General features: G+C 43.1%; 1 protein-coding gene across 1 annotated transcript in view; it reads left to right on the top strand.

Moving 5' to 3' along the window:
- Positions 1–3,888: 3,888 nt before the first annotated feature.
- LOC102310961 (ephrin type-B receptor 4b) overlaps positions 3,889–20,290 on the top strand; it is a gene marked incomplete in the record, with an annotated part of 40,854 nt that continues 24,452 nt past the window's right edge. Inside the window, 3 exon segments of the mRNA XM_042215677.1 lie at positions 3,889–4,516; positions 20,015–20,085; positions 20,176–20,290. Coding sequence (XP_042071611.1) covers positions 4,408–4,516; positions 20,015–20,085; positions 20,176–20,290 — 295 coding nt within the window.

Below are 20,290 nucleotides of genomic sequence, written 5' to 3'. Positions count from 1 at the left end.
GGCTGATCTGCTGCGAGAGGAGACCAAAGGCTGGAGGGACGTTTCCACTGCCAGGTCACATGGGACGACCGACACTCACTGTTACTGAGTGAGAGAGGGGAGGCGTGAAGTCCACTTTTTCACCTGGACTCTTTATTAAGGAATAAGAAAGTGGATGTTCTCCGTCTCAGCGACCCTCCTTCACCCATGAATCTGAGCTCTTCCTGTGTTTCCCCTGCTTGCAGCTCCACCTTCATCCTCCACCCCCCCATCCCTCCTCTGCACGCGCTCAGACCATCTCAGGCTCTGACGGACTCGTGCTGCTCACGCCGGTGTTGAGGTCGTTACAGTTTCTGCTTAGCAAAAGTTTTATTAGATCTTTTCTTTTTACTTTATTTGTTTGTTTTTATTTCCAGGTGGGGTTTAATCTTATAATATTTTAAATGTTTCCTATTTTTTTATGATTTTTTTTTTTAAATCATTTTCTTATTTTTGTTTTTGTTCTTTTAATTAAAAAAAATCCCTTTTCTCAGTTAGTATTTATTTATTCTTTATTTTTACTTTATTTCTGCATTTTGTGTTTCCCATTATGGTTTTTTATAAGTACATATTTTATACCTCTATTTAAATTTTGTTTTTGTTTTTTATTTGTGTGCAGTTTAATAGTTTCATTTCTTTTTTTAAATAAATTTTTTTTATGATTTTTATATTTTTTAACCTTTTTAATATTTTTTCCACTAATTAAAAATAAAATATAAATAATATTTGGTCTTTTTCATAATAGTTTTTCTGTCTTTTCGTTGTTATTTACTAATCCCTTATTTTTATTTATCTTATTTGTTTCAATCATTTTTAGCTATTTTAAAAATTTCTCTGTTTCATTTTTCTGCAGTTCTGATTTTATTTCTTTTCACTTCTGATAATATTAAGTTTTAGGTTTTAAACTTTTAAATTCTTGATTTTTCCGATTTATCTGACTTTTTTTTATTTTAGGAATTCTTTTTAATTTCGACTCTCTTGCTATATTTTTTTGTCATTTTAAATTCATTTTATTTTGTTTTTCACCTTTTCAATTTAATTTAATTGAATGATTATTTTTATTTCTGCATTTTGAATCGTCGTGTCTTCCTCCGCTGTTGTGACATCACTGGGGGGCGGGACTCTCACCTGTCTGTCAAACGTGTCCGCTCGTCAGTCAGGTGACAGTTTCCCACAGGCCTCCTGTCCTCTCCATCCTTCCTCCTCCTCCTCCTCCTCCTCTCCTTGCTTTGTTCTCCGGGCCGTTCACACCTCTGCCGACAAAGAGCAGAAACAAAGAGCAGCAGCAGGAGGAGGAGGAGGAGGAGGACACCTGACTCTGTCTTTTGTCCTCAGACTGGGAGAAAGAGGAGCTCTCGGCCTCCTTTCATCTCTCTCTCTCTGTCGGGACTGAATGTCTCTCGCCCGCTCTCACCTGTCTTCATGGAGCTGCAGGTGAGAAACTTCAGCCTGACTGTAACCCCGCCCCCTTTAACGTGACAGTTAAAACGGAAACCTGGATCCTCACCAGTCTGACCAGTTTAACTCCAAACATCCAGAAAACACTTCACCTCCTCCTCACAACAAACTGCTGGAAACTCTTCAACAGTCGTGCTGATGTTCGTTTTCATGAACAATCCGAGGCCGTGCCGCTGAGGATTATGGGATAGATTTATCTCCTGTCCTTCCCTAAAGGAGGCTCCAGTGTCTCCTCAGCTGAAGAATGCTGTGGAGGCAGTGCAGCTCCTTCCCTCCATGTTTGGGGAGTCACTGCAGGTGTGACTGTTTCTGCAGGAGGTCAGAAACTACCTGAGAGTGAAAGCATGGCTGCTGAGGAGTGTCCTCCCCCTCAGGTGTGGATTTAGTTTGTCAGACAGGACGAGAGACATTTACATAACAAACACCCACAGAGAGAGAGAGAGAGGAACCCTGCTTCAGTTTCTGCTGTTTTATCTTTAATGTGGAGAAAACGAACCAGAAACAACATCAGCACAGTCTCTCTCTCTCTCTCTCTCTCTCTCTCTCTCTCTCTCTCACACTCCACACACACACACACACACCACACACACACACAGACAAACAGACACACCACACACACACACACACACACAGACACACACACACACACAGACACACAATCACAGCACACACCACACACACACACACACACACACACACACACACACACACACACACAGACACACACACACACACACACACAGACACACAACGCACACACACAGACAGACACACCACACACACACACACACACACACACACACACAGACACACACGACGCACACACACACACACACACACACCACGCACACACACGCACGCACACAGACACACACACACGCACACACACACACACACAGGACTTCTCGTCAAGCTGAAATGTGACTTTTTCCCACTGTCAAAAGTACTGACCACTGATTAGAACCAACAGGAATAAATAAATAAGACAAAGTGTAATAAATGTGTAATAAATGTATAATAAATGTGTAATAAAGTAATAAAGCGCAGCACAGTGATGCAGATATGTGTCAGTACCATGTGTGTTCATCAGCTTTTTTTATAACTGATGATTCAGCCCTGATTAGAAAGACAACAGACAGATTAAAACACAGAAAATATGATTTGTTTAGACTTTTATTAAAGCTGGTTTGATCATTTTGTTCATATTTTATTTAATTTCTTTAATTTTTCAGGAGCTGAACTAGAGAAATTTTCTTAGGGTGGCATGAAAATCAAATAGGGTGGCAAAATGAAAGCTTTTAAAAAACACACGTGCAGGTACATGTGTCTAAAATGAGTCAAGTGCAGTAGGTTTACACGTTTGATATAAATACAGTCTATTTTCTCAGCTCACATGAATGAACATCTCAGTTAAATTAAACATGTGAGTTTTCATTGTATTTACTGTGTCGCCTGTATAATAAATAAACATGTAGCCATGGGGCGGTTCATTACAAACACAAGTCTCACTTAAGTTTCACCTTTTTTTGTTTGAAAACAAAAGATGTCATGAACAAAATCTGAAGCCAAATTTGTCAGGATTTGTTGGATGAACCCTCTGAGGTCCAGAATATAATTGGCCATTTTGACTCGCTTTGATTTTCCATTAGTATTTTATCCTTTCTCCGCTGCCTTGCTTGGGATCATTCTTTCCGGCTCAAACTCACGTGTCTGAATTTTCAGTTGTTTTTTTTATTGACATTCTGTAGTAACACAACTGATCTGAAATCACACAAAAACATAAAATCCTACTATCAGTTATATGTTTTGTAAAAACCACATGTTTAGTAAATTATTTTCTGCACACATTTTGGTAAAAAATAAGCTTATAAACAGCTATTTATCTAAACATGCAGCCAATGCATCTTCCGTTTGTTGTACAACCATTTAAAATACTACTAAAACTAAACCAAAACAATCAGGTGTCACGATAAGATGCCCACAAATTATGTGTGCCGGTAAAAACAGGACGCAGGAGAACACCACGGGGATAAACCTTGACAACAGTCTGGATTTCGACCTGGAGACAGTTTACACTGCTTTGTGACATTCATTATTACTCTCATTGTCATACGAAACAATACAGTGACTACACAACAAACTACACAAAACAACACAACACACTAACTACACACTTCGCCACAAATCGGGCACATTGCCGCGCGTATAGATCCGTCCCTGCTTTTTTAAGGAATTTGAAGTTTTTGGTCGATTTGGTCTCCAGGTTTCAAAAACAGACATGCGCAGACACGTTCTCTCCACATTCCTTCACAGACTGTCTTCGCTGAGCCCCGCCCCCTTTGGAATGGCAGGCTCCTTCAGCCACTCACACTGCGGCTGCGGGTGTGTGGGCGTGGTCTCATCCAGAGGTGGAGGCAGAAAGTTGGAGCAGCTTTTGTTCTCAACTTTTTGTACGCGTGTGAGCTGGAGCCGCAGACTGGAAGCACTGGGAGCGCTGGTGCGAGCTCCGAGAGTGTGTGTCCGCGCTGTGTGTGACTGTAACTGCGGCTGTGTGTGTGAGTGAGTGTGTCTGTGGTTCGGGACCCCCACCTCCAGCTGTCCCACCGACCCCTGCGCGCTCTCCAAGCCGCCTCTCGCTGCTCCTCAGACGGCCTCGCAGGCAGCCGCGCCCCGCTGCTCTACGCTGGAGGAGAGAGGAGGAGGGGATGGAGGAATGAGGGGGAGCCGGGTGGGAGCAGAGAGCAGGCTGAGAGCTCGGAGCGGCTGAAGGAGCCGGTGCCGTGACTCCCTCCGGCCTCCATCTTGGACACTTTGAGGACTTTTTTCTTTTTCTCGAACTTTTCGGCTCCAATGAGGCGCGCGCGGCCGGCGGAGACCGAGCCCAGCTGACGTCAGTGATCGGTGATCGATAGGTGCGACCGGGACGGAGTAATGGGGGCTCAGCGGGGCCCCGTGGCCCACGGCCGGGCCTCCTCCTGCCGCGGGCTGCTGCTCCTCCCGCTGCTGGCGGTGCTGCTGGGCTCCTGCAGGGCGGAGGAAGGTGAGTACTGATCAATACACTCGTTATCGACCACAGCTGCTGATCGATCAGACTGCATCGGCCCAGAAACGATGACGCAATGTTACAGACCCATCGAGCCTCAGAGAGAGGTTCAGTCACACACCTCGGAGGGGAAACCGGACCCCTTCCTTCTTCTTCTGTGGTTAATACGTTTTTACATTCAGCTCAGAGAAGTTTGACAAATATTCAAACAAAAGTACACAAATGTACAACTGATGTGCTTTCACTGCCGCTCAGACTCTGCGGCAGTGAAATCCGTCTTTACTGCAGTAAACTCGGGTTTCTTGGCTCCGTCTGTCCCATCAGCAGGTCTGTGTTCAGGGTTTGACCCTGTGGTTTATGATAAATAGGATTCCTGTGACACTGCACAGCGAGAAGACCTTGTGCCTGTAAGCAGGTGCAGGTAGTGAGCTGTGCACACCTTTACCTGCATGTTCATGAGTAGCTGACTAACTGCTTGCGTCCGTTGCTCATACCGAGGCTGCGGGTCAGCCTCCCCGCCTCTGTGAGCCTCTGCAGGGCGACGGCGTGGAGCCATGTGGCGCTCTGAGGGTCTGATGAGGGCTGTTGTTGTGTTGTTGTGGCTCTGCGGTTTACTTCTTCACTCATTCTAAGGAGCCTCCACAGTAATGACATGTTAGCTGTGGCTGTGAGCGGGACACACGGCAGGTCAAAGGTCAAGGTCGAGCAAAACAGAACAGCAGACAGTTTGAGGCTTTAGGTGGAAACAGCTGAACGTGTTTGTGTTCTCACTGTTTTAGTTTTAACACAACACAAACATAAAACATGAGAAAAATCTCAACCGTGACTTAAAGTTGCTGTTTAGAAGATAAAGTGTGTAGAAATGTTTGTGCTGATCAGATTAGAAATCAGATTCACTCAAATCCAACCTTTTATATTTTGTGCGTTACAGTAAAACTTAAACTGAAAACTTATGTGCTTTTAAAAAAGTGTCAAACATTTTGTTAACGTGTTTTATTTACATCATGATAAAATCTGAAAGAGCCAATCAGACATCAGGACAGCAAACACGGGGGGAAATAAATAAACACGTGAGAATAAAACGATAAGAAACGAGGAAGCATCCTGTTCACTGAGAAGTAAACAGAAAAAATCAGTAGTCACTGAGAGCGCACACTCACAGTTTACCGTGAGCCTATCATCGGCTGTGACCGAGCAGGACGCCGTCTGAGCGCGCTCAGTCGGCTCCAGCGTTTCTCCGGTTTTTGTTGTTGAGCTCTAACGTGAGAGGAGCCCAGGCTGAGCTGAGCTCCCTCAGACAGAGCACGCTCAGACAGAGCTCTGGAGCTTTTTACTGCAGCTGATTTGAGGATTTATTGGTTATTGATCAGGAATCCTCTTACACGTTCAGTGCTGTGTCTGAGCAGCAGTAAAAACAATCATCCTTCTGTCATCACGCGACTCCACCGTGTTTAAATTCAGTTTTTAGCTTCAGGGCCATCTGGAGATAACAAATCAGCGTTAGCGCTTTCAGGCTGTGTTAGCTCAGAGAGCAGAAGCTCGCCGGTTTATTAGGACCAGCTAAATGTGACACGGTTTAGTTTTCCTGATAAAGCGGTCATGTGATCAGAGAAGCTGCTGTTTCCAGAGCGCCTGTTGACGCCCCAAAAAACCTAAACCAGCTTTAAAACTGTTAAACATGCGTGCTGATACCCGCTGAGGGGAGCCAGTTTAAAACCAGCAGGCAGGAAACCAACGGTGCTGCAGCTGCTTCAGATCAGCATGTGACTGGTTACCAATACCTTATCTATCATGCCGTTTGTCAACACAAAGGAGCAGCTGACTGTCACGTGACCCCCCTCCCCAACAGGAAGAGGACAGGAAGTAGAGACGCAGGGGCCGAGGGTCTGAGAGCTGAAACAACAAACTGTTTGATAGCTGATAAATGGTTTAGCTGCAGGGTTATTGATCTACAGATACCTGCTCGTTAGTGCTCGGTAACATTTCACTCATTAAAACCGGAGCCGAGACTTCTGGCAGCCATGTCATTGGTCAGGTAGTGCCATTAAAAAGGCTCCAACAGCAAAAACTTAGCTACAACCCTAATAATGCAAACTTTAAGCCTTGTTACAGTTTAAACAGCAGAGTTATTAAGGCATTCATCCTCCTTCACAGTTGTGCTGTTAGAAACGAGCATAATTACATGTGAATAAAAAGTAGAGGACCGATAATGAAGCCCTGTGGAACTCCACCACCTGTAAAACAACACCTGTCTCCACAGAAACTCTGAACTAGGCCTAAAATGCTTTGAGTGACGGCTTCTGAGGTTCTTATACACACGTCCTCATGTTTCTCAACACCTCCTGCCTCTGTCATTAATCTGCATCTCTGCCTCAATAAACCACTACACTTCTGTTTCTCAGTGTTTTTGTCTCAGACTGATTGTATTCATTTGTGCTGTAAACATGGACGTTTTAGTCCGAGGATGGAGTCGGCGCTTTAGTCTCGAGCGGACATTAGAGGAACTCACGACCGTATTAAACCTCAGCAGCCTCGTGAGCGTGTGTGCAGTCGACTGAAGTTTACACAAACAGACACTCAGGAAGACTTGAGGATAAATAAATAACAGATTCACACACACTCGCTCTTTAACGGCAGGTTAATCAGCAGCTGAGTGTGTTTGTGTGTGTGCTGGAAGCAGGATCATTGTTTCCTGCCAAACCAGAAAATTACCAGTTAGAAAACAATAGTGTGTGTGTGTGTGTGTGTGTGTGTGTGTTCAGACTCTGAAGGCTGTTTGAAGCCTCTCTGGGACTTTACTGTTTAACCCTTTGAAGGATCATCCAGCTTTGCTTCACCCGGTTGAGCTTCGCTCTCTGTGCCGGCTTCTCGCGCTCCACCTCTCAGCATAGAGGGTCACATGAAATCAGGAGTTTCTCACATAAAAACAGTGAAATTAGCTAAAGTGGTTAAATTAGACGTCTTTCCTCTGGACTCTGGTGCCGCAGAAGCTTTTTTTACTGTGGGTGTGTCCACATATTGTGCTCCATCTGCTCCCTGTCTTTTCTCTCCTCTTGTCTTTGTTCTGTTGTTCTTATTTTAACCCCGCGCACACACCAAACCTCCCCCTCTCCACCTCTTTCTCCTGCCTCCACCTCTCCCTCTCGGCGCCTTTCTTCCGTCCATAAATCCCTTTAAAGGCGCTGGATTTAATTTCTGACTGAGGATTTACATGTTAAGTGCCGGTTTGTTAATCTGTTGATTGGCCCTTTGGAGGTTTAGCCCTCACACTCACAATAAAGACGGGCATATGAGACCTGTGAGAGTGCCGCCAGGATTTTCAAAATAAAATGCCAGCCACATGTTAGGTTTGACCTTTCTAACAATATCAGCTGTAACATTTAAATGAGTGCACAAATGGTATGTCCAGAAAGAGAAGCACGTGAAGTTTTTAAAGAAAGTAATATTAATAATGTATTTAAAATCACAAAAATAGGAATTTTGTTCTCTCAAAGTTAAAAGTGTTTGCATTTTTCAGTGTAAAAAATAACCTGACCAGGTAGAGGAGGGTTTAGGATTGTAAACACACTAACAGTGAACACCCATCTGAGTCCCAACATTCATAAGAATCAGACACCAATAAAGCGTTCACATTAGTATTTGCTGTTACCATAACCGATATAATGTATACATAATAATATTGTAAAACTATTACATTTGAATTAATATAATTATTAAAGCATAATTTGAAAAGCTGAAGGAAAATATTTCATGTTGTGATGCAGAAGAACCTATCTCTGAGGAGCCTGGAGTAAACCACAGCATCTGCACATTTATTCACAGATGGTAAATAAACAGGCAGAACAACAGCTGAGAGCAAAGCTAAAAATATGTTTTAAAGAGATATGATCTCAGTGTCTTCAGTTTGCCCACAAAATAAAAACTTTAGAGAATATATAAGATCATTTGCTTAAAATGTTACTGATACAAATATGAAGTTCCCCTTTAACCTTTGTGACATGTGCCCCACAACACCCATCATTACATTAAAAAACATTAAAAATAAGTGTAGAAAAAAAACCCCTTAGTTTTTCTCTATATGGAATACTTCGTGGAAAACCGTCAGGATTTAAGAAATCTTCATCAGATGAAGTTTTGTTTGTAACCTCACCCTGTCCGACGTGCTGTGACAGGCAGATATTTAACGCTTTCAGCTCTGTTATTTAGCAAGACTATAATTTTACATGATTTGTGGATGGTTTATATTACAGTGAAAGAGGTTAAACCAGAATGGCTGAGGACCAACAACAGAGCCCAGGGGAACTCCGCTGGTTAAAAGAACACATTCATTAAAAAGTAGTAATAATAGTAAAACAGTGGTGTTACCTGTTCTCAAAGCTGTGTCTCTGTTTCATAGTCAAAACAAGCTTTTCATAACTGTAGAAGCAGATTAAAATCTTTCATGTTGGAGCAGAGGGAAGATTTGCTTAGAGGACAATTTTAGGATTCTGGGAAAGCGTCCAGAGCAGCAGGAAGTCAAACTACCTTAACTGAGAGTGACGCACGCTGATGCTGTGATCTCAAGCTTTTTCTGAAGCTAATAAAAGTTCCTTCACCTCACATTTAGTCACCGAATGATTAGGTTCAGTGAAAAATGTCCATAACCAAGGGTAATTCTCTCAAACGCCATCAAAGCCTTTGATTTCATGTTACACCCCTACACCAACCCCCACAATGGCTTTATGTCCTCCCAGAGGGCTCCACCCCCCAGGGTGGAAAGCCTAAAGCTATAATGTAATGTCAAAACAGTCGATAGCTGAACAGCTCTGTAATCATCCCATCGAACCTTCCTGTTTCCATTTTTCAGCTCACCGCCTCCATCATTAAAACTGATTCAGAACACTAAAGTTTGAATCATTACATTTTCTAACTTCAAACCTCATCCAGAAAAGAGGATTTTAATGACGTTTCTAAATTTTCCTGTTCTTTCATCTTTTTGGAGCCTATACGATGAACAGTGGAAAGTTTTGGGAACCTTCACCCGACTGCTTTCACTAAGTTTAACGAGCGTCAAAGTTACGTAACCACGGTTCTATGAGTGTAGGCACAGCTGACCAAGAGCTGGCGGCTGCTTTTGTGTTTGTTGCTTTTATGGTGAATTCTCACAGTGTTTGCTGTTCTCCATCTTCCTTCATCGGCTTAAGAAATTGTGTTTGTTCTGAGTTAAGTGGGTAACGGAGCCCACCCAGTAGTGTTTCAGCGATGTTTGGAAGTGCCTACATTCAGATATGTCAGATGAGGTTTTTAATTGCACAAAAGCTTTCCATCCATTTCAATCAAGTCATTTTCGATAAACAATATAATAAACTTAATGTGAAGGCTCTAGGATGGTTATTTTTTTAATTATAATAACTAGCCTGATAAACCCAAATTGTTTAAATGCATAACATCCAATCACTGATTGATTTACTTGTTTAAGTTATGTTTTGTCTGGCAAACATGTCACATTAAATAAATAACTTTGTTGCGGGTAAAACTGTATTATTGTAATGCAGAGAAAACACATGTGCAGTCTTTTTAAAGTCTTAAATATTTAATGTGAATTACCTTTTGAATGCACCTTACTCCTCTTTTCATTGTGAGTGCCTAATCTAGAGCCAGTTTCATGCATTTCAAATTAACCAAACAAAAACTAAACCACTTTCTACGACTGAAAATATCTCCCACATTTTGCCAAAAAAGACATTCACCAGTGATTGGTAGAAGGAGCCCACAGATGCTGCGGCCTCCATGAATTTCGTTTTTCCTCGCGTAAATTACCCCCGGTTTCCCTTTGTAAAGTTCAGCCTTCAAACCTGTTGAAATGTGGGCTGGTTGTCAAAAGGCACAGAGGCAGAATTGGCTCCGCACTGGCATCACGTCGATGGAAAAGAGATAATGGAGTAGGCCCTATTTTTCTTTCTCCGCAAAAACATCCCTGGAAGAGGTCCTGCGGGGGCAGTTCCTGTGGTTGGAACAGTCACAAAGGTGCACTCTGACTTGAAATAACCTGTTTCCTGCAGTGGAAATCGGCCTCATTAGTGCAGTCAGGTATTGGCATACATTCAGTCATAGTTTCACTGTAGGCATTGGAGTAAATGAGGAAAAGAAAATTAATGTAAAACTCCATTTTTTTGAAGGGTTGGGGAAAGCTGCTCGGAGCTTGCACTTTGTTTCCTTGACTCTCTACAGCAGAGGTGAGCATGACCCACAGAGACACGGCGGACACACTAATGGGAACTACAGCAGGCTGAAATAAAGTGGACTGATCCTTTAAGGACGCTTTGAACCATCTGGATGCGAACGCAGTCAGCCTGAGTTCCTCCTCTACAGCTAACGAGTAACTTTCCATTCTCCAGACAGACGTCCTCAGGTGGTTTGATTTGTCCGCGGGCCAAAACTCCGATATTTTATAAACTGTCACATGTAAGAAGCAGAAATGTTCTCAGTGTGATTTCTTCCAGTTGACTGTTGGATAATCTCTGCAGCTGTGGAACATTTTTCCAACCGGATGGTTCAAAGAGTCTTTGAGGATTGAGTAAATATCACTAGCAGGGCAAGTTTTAACCGTCCTCCTATGTTTTCAGATGTTTTATGTGCTGATTGCTGAGGAGAACAAACAGAGCTGCAGCTCGTTGTGGAAGATTCCTGACATGTGAAATGAGTCAGAGGCAGTTCAAACAGCCTGAATCATCGATCGGAGTGTTGACAGAGAGAAGATAAGGTGCTCAAACAGAGAGCGATGAAGACGAGCAGGAACAAACACAACCTGAACATCTGTTCCTCCATGAAACTCTCTTAAATTATACAAACACTGTCTGTCTGCTGGCAATGAAATGTGTGTTTAAGACGTACAGTAAATATACACATCAGAAACAAGTAGAACCAACATAGTGTCCAGTAAAGGCTTACCTTGTCTGTGCTCATCATTCCAGTGAAGTGCAATGATAAGATCCAGTACAAAGCTTGGTGTGGTTTCTCTAACTGACTATTCAGTTCAGCCTGTTGGCACTGGGTGTGAACCAAACCAAACACTTACTAGAGGTGGGAATCACCATACAACGCACGATACGATATTATTGCAATTTTTAAAAAATATTTTGCGATATTCAGATTCTGTACATAAAGGTAAACTTTATCAATATTCATTTTATCTAATATCAAAGTCTCGCACTCAGTCTTTCTCTCATTTCAGTCAGTTTTATAAACTGAACGGTTTGTATTACAGTCTAGTCCAACTTAACTGAACGCAACCATCTGGTACAATTATAGCTATTCTGAACTATGCAATTCATGAAAACTATGCAGCCCCTTCAGCAACTGAAGAATTTGAAAGTAAATTAAAACAAAATATAATTTTACGTTAAATAAAAAAGTTTTAAACTTAATTAAAATAAAACATGTCTTAAATTAAAATAAGTAAACTGTCATGTTTATTGCTGCCAAAACAAGTTAAACACATTTGGACAGTGTCAGGATTCTTGCTCAGAAAAAGGATCAACCTGCTCTGAAGTCAGAGCACAAAAACCTTCTTTGTAACAAAATATCGATTTCTGCTGTCCCTGTATCGATACATTATTAGCAAACAAAATATCACGATAATACACAGTATCGATTTTTCCCCACCCCTAACACTTACTGAGGATGGCGGACCTCAGGAGGTAGAGCAGGTCATCTTCTAATCAGAAGGTTGGTGGTTCAGAGCCTGGCTGCTCCAGTCTCCATACCAAATATCCCCAGGCACGATGCTTACTCCACTAACTCCTCCACTAACTCCACCAGATAGTGGTGTCTAGCTGCTTCCTTCCAGGAATTTACTGACATATGTGAGTCCTTATGTTGATGTTGTGATTATTCTTCCATCACACTGAGGCTAGGATCATTATTCTCTCACTGATGAATTTGAACATTGTGGTGAAAAAGCAGACGGAAGAAATCTATGGAGCTGAACGGACCAATCACAGCGTTTGCAGCTGTGGCGACGTGTATTTCCATTTCCAGGGAGATGCACGTCAGGTTACAGCGTAGGGTTTCAAAGAGGCTTGCAGTTACAGCACAGTTTTTCCCGCTGAAGCATAAATCTTTAATAACTCAGCTGAACCTCATACCTTTGTCAGGAACACCTGGACTTTATTGGAACACGTGGGCGAACAGCCACACTGACCGTTTTATTGGAACTGAGCTAATTTGGACCTTTTTATCTCTCAGCGGTGCCTGAAGGAGCGTTTGGACCAGGAACTGATTAATGACATCAATTTTAATGGGAAGATACCATTCATCTGTGAATTAATGCCTCCTGCTGATGACATACATGTGAAACTATCCTCTAACAAACTGAGCTGAGCCACATGATGATCCTGGCTGCAGTGTGATGACAGAGGGAGGCATCCACGGACCCACACTTTGTCCCCTCACCTTTTCCAGGCAGTGTATCCAAGCTCTGGCCCGTTTGATCTGCAGCTGTCTCTGCTAAAGTTAGAACATCCTTTACAGCCCCAAAATCAGCCATAAATCTGCAGTTTTCTCCACATCCTGCACCAAAGTTTCCACAAAAAGAGAACACGTCATTGACGTTTGCAGAATGAAAAAGCGCCATTGTTCTTGTTTGTTGTCTTTTAACAAGACTGAGCAAATGAAGTGACCCTCTGGAAGTACTTAAAGCACTGAGTGCGCGGGGTGTTTCATTAGTGCAGGCTGGTACGATGTGTGGTTTTTAGCCCTGATGTGGAGTCACATCACATGACATTCAGTACAAATCTTAATCTGCACCAGAGTCAAACGTTCGTTAGGTTTCTCTGCTCTTCCTGCACAGCCGGTCAGATGGTTGTTTTTAGATCTTTGAGATTAAAAATCGCACAAAGTTCAGCGAGCAGAAAAGCAGCAACTGAAGCAGAAGAAGAAGAAGGAGAGAGTAAAAGGCAGGAGAAGGAACGAGGAGTCGAGGAATGAGAGAGAAGGAGTGAGATAATCGGGTTTATTAGAGAGCAAGTCGCAGCACGAGACCACACACACCAACACACACGCAGCCCGAACGGCTTGTGTAAACATCCCGCCAGCGTTGTCATGGTAATTTCCGTGTCCTCGTCATGCACTCTTATCGCAGATGCACTGTTTACAGCGTGTGTGTTCCTTCCTTTGTATGTTTGTGAGGACCAGAGTGCAGCAGCGCGGGGACGTTTCTGCTGGTCCGAGGATCCAGACCCCAGTCCTCGCAAACACAGGACTCTGTGTGTGTGTGTGCAGTTTACAGAGTCTATATGGATGTAAACCAAACACACACATGCTGAGGCTTTAATTGGCTCAGGCTGCGATGCTGATTAGAAACGCGTGTGCATAAACTTTATTCGTCCTCTGCGGTCGAGACTTGGAGCTCATAACTTCAGCAGCTTCAGAAAAACGAGTTAATGTGGCGGCTTTTAGAAAATCAACAAAAAGGAGACGAACCTGCAGGCTCGGCGATCTCGTGTCACATCACCGCAGGTTTCTGCGGCGTTTGCTATCACCTGACTGCGCATCCAGCACTTAAGATCCGAGGCCGTATCCCTGATCACATAGCATGACATCACAGCCCCGCGGTGTCAGAGGGAGCGGCGAGGCATTCAGGTGCTGCAGTAGATCAGATACATGAACCCGTGGACATCCTGAAGGGAGGAAAGACGAGAGCATACCAGAGGGGAGTGTCACTAAAACTGCTACACAACCTGAACCCTAAAATTATGTCAGCGGCAAAACCTGCTGTTCCTCTAACATCCCTGCACACCACCAGGCTAAAAATGTCCAACTGCAGTAAAAGTACTTGGACTTTGGCAAAGCCTGTGAACATCTGACATGCCGTCAAATAAAAACACTGCAGATGCTCTTTAGACTCACACAGAGAAACAGAGTCAGGCTTGTATATTTATAACAGACTAAACATAATAATACAACATGAGCACATGTGTATATGAAGCGTATATGAGCTGAAGCGTTTTCTGATCAGTGTTTGCTTAGGTGGTGGAGTTCCACAGGGCTCTGTCATCCATCCCTTTTGTTTTTAAAGCCACTACATGTTTATCACTTTATAAGTCAGTTTGGTTTTATATCTCATAACTCAGGCTTACATTTTGCAGCATTTGAAGTGTCGGGGCTTCCATGACTTACAGGCGGGTGTAGCTGCTAGCTTGTCTGCTAGGCTTCACCTTAGCTGGTACCTGAGCTGGACCTCTGGACTGTTTGTGTGCTCTTGGAGTCTTTTAGAGCATTTCTAATGCAGTTCTTTGACCAATGATATGGATGCTGTGTGGTTAATGGTGAGATTGTAGGATTTTAGTTGCTTGTTACTGAGCACGAAGTCTGTGGATGCAGCTCGATAGCCAGTCAAGCTAGCTGATAGCATAGCACTTGAACCTCTCGTGCTCTAACTGCACTAACATGGCAGCCACACTACTAATGTTGAGACTCAACTCTGTGTCTCTTGGTTTTTTGTGGTTTCCTAGGATTTATTAGTACAATAGCAGACCCAAAAGTAGAAGCACCGTAAGTGTTTCTACTGCTTTCCTAAGTTTAGAAGTTTATCGGAGCTCCCCGTGAAGAAATAAGAGGCCCGTGTGTGCGTGAGGAGACGCTGACCTTCTTCTCCTGAGCATATCACACTGGCAGAGGTCACATTTCCATCATGTTTTCCACTCTTGGCGTTGGAGCGTCTGCTGCAGCAGATTAATCATCACACAGTGAGCTCTTGACTCGGCGCTCGCTGCTCATCTGTGTCCGTGAGCTTCGTACAGGCGCCCTGAGACACCCGGGGAGAATTACAGACGGCTTCATTCCTCAGCTGCTGCCAAGCAGAACGATGGAAGGGCCGCTTTCCCTTTCTCCACGCTGTAATTACACACACACACACACACACACACACACACACACACACACACACACACACACACAAAAACAACACAGTCCAGTCGCTCCAACTGTTTAAATCTGCCTGTCGGTTAATTAAAACGAGAAGTGACGTGAAGCTGATCTGTGTCAGTCAGGTGTGTGTGTGTGTGTGTGTGTGTGTGTGTGTGTGTGTGTGTGTGTGTGTGTGTGTGTGAGAGACGCAGGCAGGTCAGTGTGTTTTTTCACACCACTACAGATTATTAATCTGGTTAAAGAGAGCTGATGAAGTGTAACTGACGTGGACTCACAGACTCACAAACACACACACACTCTCTCCAGAGCTGTATTTGTGTGTGTGTGTGTGCGTTTGTCTGCCTGTTTTGTGAGGACCATGGTTAGATCTAGACCTTATAAGGACATCAGACTTACAAGTGTCCGTTTGAAGGTTCAGATCAGAGACTGTAAGAACAGTTTTTCTTTCATTTTTCTTCTTTCAGACCTTTTGGGGGGGGGGGGGGGGGGGGGGGGGGGGGGGGGAGCCTGAAACGTTTTTATTCGGATGAGTTTTTATTTATATTTTATTTTTCAATGATACCTGTTCAGGACACGGTCTGGGTGCACGGTCGAGAAAAATGCTGAGTTTTCCCTTTTAAGAAATACAAATTTTAGATTGTATGGATCGGTGGGGACTTCTTTTCTTCTTTCTTTGTCTTAAAGCTGTGCGATCAGAGGTTTTAATAGTTAGTGTGGACCGTCCCCCACACCTCTAAAGCTAACACTCATTTTACCTCGTACGCCACTTTATTCGTAAATGGTCCAGTGCAGCTTTAATCCTGGAAATACAAGTATAATATGTGTTTTTCCCCATGATAGAGAAATTCTGCTGTAGTAAATGACAGAAACCTAAAGTGTAAGAAATGAGTGTGTCAACAGTTCTGTAGCTCATTACACTCATTATAAAACTGAAAGGTTTTGTTAGTTAACACAAAATCTCTTTTTTTGTCTTTTATTTAATTTACTGTGGACCCATTGTATTAAAAAAATAAAAATATTTCTTTCTGATCTCTTTTAGGGCTGTTCGATATAACGATATATCCGATGACATTCACATTACGCTATCGTTTGTTTTGTGGTGTCACAAATGTGCATTTTTTGTATATTTTTTTTTCATCGTTTTGTATGAAAAAAATACAAAACAACATCTTGTATTTATTTCTTAAGGTTCTCTCTTTCTCTCATATTTAATATAAACACGCTGCAGACAGACAAGCGACTGTTTTTATGCGTTGACCGTAAAACCATCGCGTGGCTCCTGCGTCCGCTTGTTTATTTTCCACATAAACCTTTTCACAATAAAGCTCAAGATCCTGTTGAAATTTGTCTGCTAGGCTTCATCTTAGCTGGTACCTGAACTGGACCCCTGGACTGTTTGTGGGCTCTTGGAGGCTTATAAACATTTCTAATGCAGTTATCTGACCAATGATATGGCTGCAGTGTGGTTAATGCTGAAATTATAGGATTTTATTTGCTTGTTACTGAGCACTTTGGCCTAAAAGTCTGTTGAAATTTTAAAAAATAAACTGAATCAAGTGAAAGAGTGCACAGAGTGTTTACAGATGAAAAGCAAAAAAATAAACCTTAGACTCGAACCTTAGAACTTTTCCCCGCAGCTCGGGGGTAATTAATAAATAATACATACTCACAAAGAAAATGTCTAAAAATGTATAGTTTCATGCATCGGTCGAAACAACTAACTCCAGGTGCACGACCTGCAAAAAAAAAAGTAAAATCCAGAGATTCACAGAATTTACAGAAAATGTAAACGATGTGTGATATATATCGTTGCCGGGACGATAAATGTCTTATATCGGGATATGAGCTTTTGGTCGTATCGCACAGGCCTAATTTCTTTGTTGGTCTGTTACTTGATTACTTTGCTGTAGTGTTATTAGCAGAGACAGGGAGAACTTTATTAGTTACACAAAGTGTGAAACGTGAAAATACAGTTAAAGGTCTAAACTTTAATCTAGTGCAGTCCAGCAGGCCAGATTGGAGCTTTACAAGGCCCGTTTCTGGCCCCTGGGCCTTATGTTTGACAGCCCTGGTCTACACAAGATGCAACCTTTTTTTTAACCGTATGCCCTTTGTAAATAAGAATATTATAGTCTGGATGAAGCCAAGTCAAAACAAAGTTATTATATATTTTTCGGCACAGCCAGCCTGAAGTGTCTTCACAGTCTCCGTTCACGTGGAGACGTTCCTACACGACTGACAAATGTCCTCCGTATTTTGAATAAAGTAACTGTGAGAACTAATCTTTTAAAAAAGCAAATCTGTAATAATAACAAAGGCCAGTTTCCATAATATTGGATTTTATAAGCCTAAACACTCCAGCCTAACAAAAGTCATCGTGTGGGATTTATGTTATTTTGAAAACATTCATCCATCACAGCCAATAGCTGCAAGCGACACAGACACTAAACAGGAAGTGAGCCACATAAAAATGTAAAAAATGTCAGTCGGGCCTCAAATGTTTCCACGCGCCTCACTAAGCCGTCACGATGATTTTATTGATGTATTTGTATTATTTTGAAGGCACCTGTCTGTCACAGTCAGCAGAAATGAACAAAGGTGCGTATTAAACAAGCGCTGCTAAAGAGGAAGTGAGATCACATCTCAGAAAACACCCCCATCAGTGCTTCCAGCTGTGCTCGTGACACGCTAAATTTAAGCTTGCAGCAGAGCGGCGCGCTGATTTATGCAGAACTACAGCACCAAGACGTTTACGTTGTTTGGATGTAGGCAGTAACATCAAAGCCTGTGCTGAGGCCTGTCATATTAAAGGTGGGGGAACACCACCCTCCCGTGTAAATGAGTCCTGCAGCAGTGAAACCAGCACGCTTAGATTTATCGCTCTCTTTCTGCGGCGCTGAGCTCTGACTGAAAACAGAAATACTCAGAAAACAGCAGCATTAATGTTGTATTTGTATGGGCCTACTTTCTGCAGAGGACTGATATGAACATATGGTGGTTGTGGAGGTCTAAGAGGCTTAAGAAGAGGGGAAAAGTGTGAGAAACGTCTGCATTTTTCACCGTGTGTGTCAGGGTTAAGCCTCCTGAGCCTCTCTCCTCCAACGCTGATTACACACCATCACTCACGGCAGATATTACACATGTGCAGGCATGCTTCGAATGTGTGTTTGTCGGGGTGTAGCCTGGTCTTCTTCACCTGTCCTCCTTCCTCCACAGAGACACGCAGAGGGAGAAAGAAGCCCTTGTGTTGTATGACCGTCTGTGTTTTTACTTTCCCTGATTGAAGCCGCTGAAAGACCTCCTGTGGGTCGTCTGGCTGAACCTGCTGACTTCCAGTGAAAAATCAGAGCTCATATCAGAGCGCCGCCTTCAGCTGATCTGGTACTGCTGCTCCGTCTGAGGCCTCCGTGAGTTTCTCTGTCTGCCGGAGTCACCGAGCGGTTCTGATGGTTTCAGGGGTTTGTTGAGCTTCCAGTGGTTGTGGACGCGAGTGCACAAGTTCACGCGGTTTTCCAAACGCTTTTTCAAAAGCTTTCAGAGACACCTAGGTGTTTTCAAAAGAGGTCGTAAAAGACGTGATTTTTAAAAAAGACTTTAAGGAGCTCTGGACACGTGGGATGTTTTCAAAGGGGCATTTTAGTAAAATTGAAGAGTTTTTGCATTAAATACAAGTGTGTTGGAGGCATCTGAGTGGCTGAGAGGCTTTGATACACCTTGACTGATGATTTGAAGGCTTCAGGCTGACGTTTAGGAGGTTTTAAGCTTTATAAGGTTGGAAGAAGCTGTTTTACAGGTGGTTTGAAGAGCATTTAAGAGAACTTTGGAGGAATTTCTAGGGAATTTAGGGGCCTTTTTAGAGGTTTTGAAAAACTTATAGGAGGCTGCTGGGACCATTGAGTCTGAAAAGATTCCCAAGTGGCATCAATGCTGTTTGAGGAACTTGTTGATAACCTCGAGGGGTTTTACAGATAACTTTAATGCACTTTCAAAACATTATATTTTATTTTTAAGAGGAATCGAGGGACCTTTAACACATCTAGGCTTCAAAGAACCATCAGGAGGTTGTTGTGTTCTTACATTACCAGTTTGTTGTGGTCATTTGGGCGACTGTTAAGAGGCTTTTTGAGATCTTTACAAGGTTGTGGGGGTCCATTGGGAGTCTCATGACTTGAAGGTATGTTGAGGACCTTAGGAGGGTCTTTTAAAAGGTTTTAAGCAAACTTTTAAGAGGTTTTAAATAACATTTGCAGCTGTTTTAAGAGGTTTGGAAACACTTCTAGCAGGCTGCTGGGATCTTTAAAACGGTCCAACAAGTCTCGAAAGGTCCCAAGTGACGTCAGTGCTGCTTGAGGACGTTGCTGACAAACTCAAGGAGGGTGTTTGAGGAATGTTTCAAGGGGCACAAGCAAGCATGTCGTTGGAGCATTTGAGGGGAGTGTGGTGACTTGCCTGTAGAGGACTACGTCGAGGTTTTAAAGGAGTGCTCAGTAGGTTTGCTGAAGACCTGCAGTGGGATGAACTTTGGGTGATTTTTAGAGGATGTTTTATTTGCCCAGGACTTGCTGACTGTTGCTGTCTGTGTTTCAGATGTGCTGATGAACACCAAGCTGGCCACATCTGACCTAAGATGGACGAGCTACCCTGCTGATGACTCGCAGGTACACATCAAAGCTAATCTGTTAGCTTATAGCTAACACTCTGCATTGCTTTGAATGAAAAGCTCACCTATGATCCGTCTCTGTCCTCAGTGGGAGGAAGCGAGCTCGAGGGACGATCAGCAAAACACTGTGCGGACCTATGAGATCTGCACCATCACTAGCACTTCTTCCTATTGGCTGAGGACGCGCTGGATCCCTCTGAAGG

Source organism: Haplochromis burtoni, unplaced genomic scaffold (assembly GCF_018398535.1).
Source record: "Haplochromis burtoni strain Fernald_Lab_line unplaced genomic scaffold, NCSU_Asbu1 Contig_790, whole genome shotgun sequence".
Taxonomy (NCBI): domain Eukaryota; kingdom Metazoa; phylum Chordata; class Actinopteri; order Cichliformes; family Cichlidae; genus Haplochromis; species Haplochromis burtoni.
This window is presented reverse-complemented; position numbering and strand designations above follow the sequence as displayed.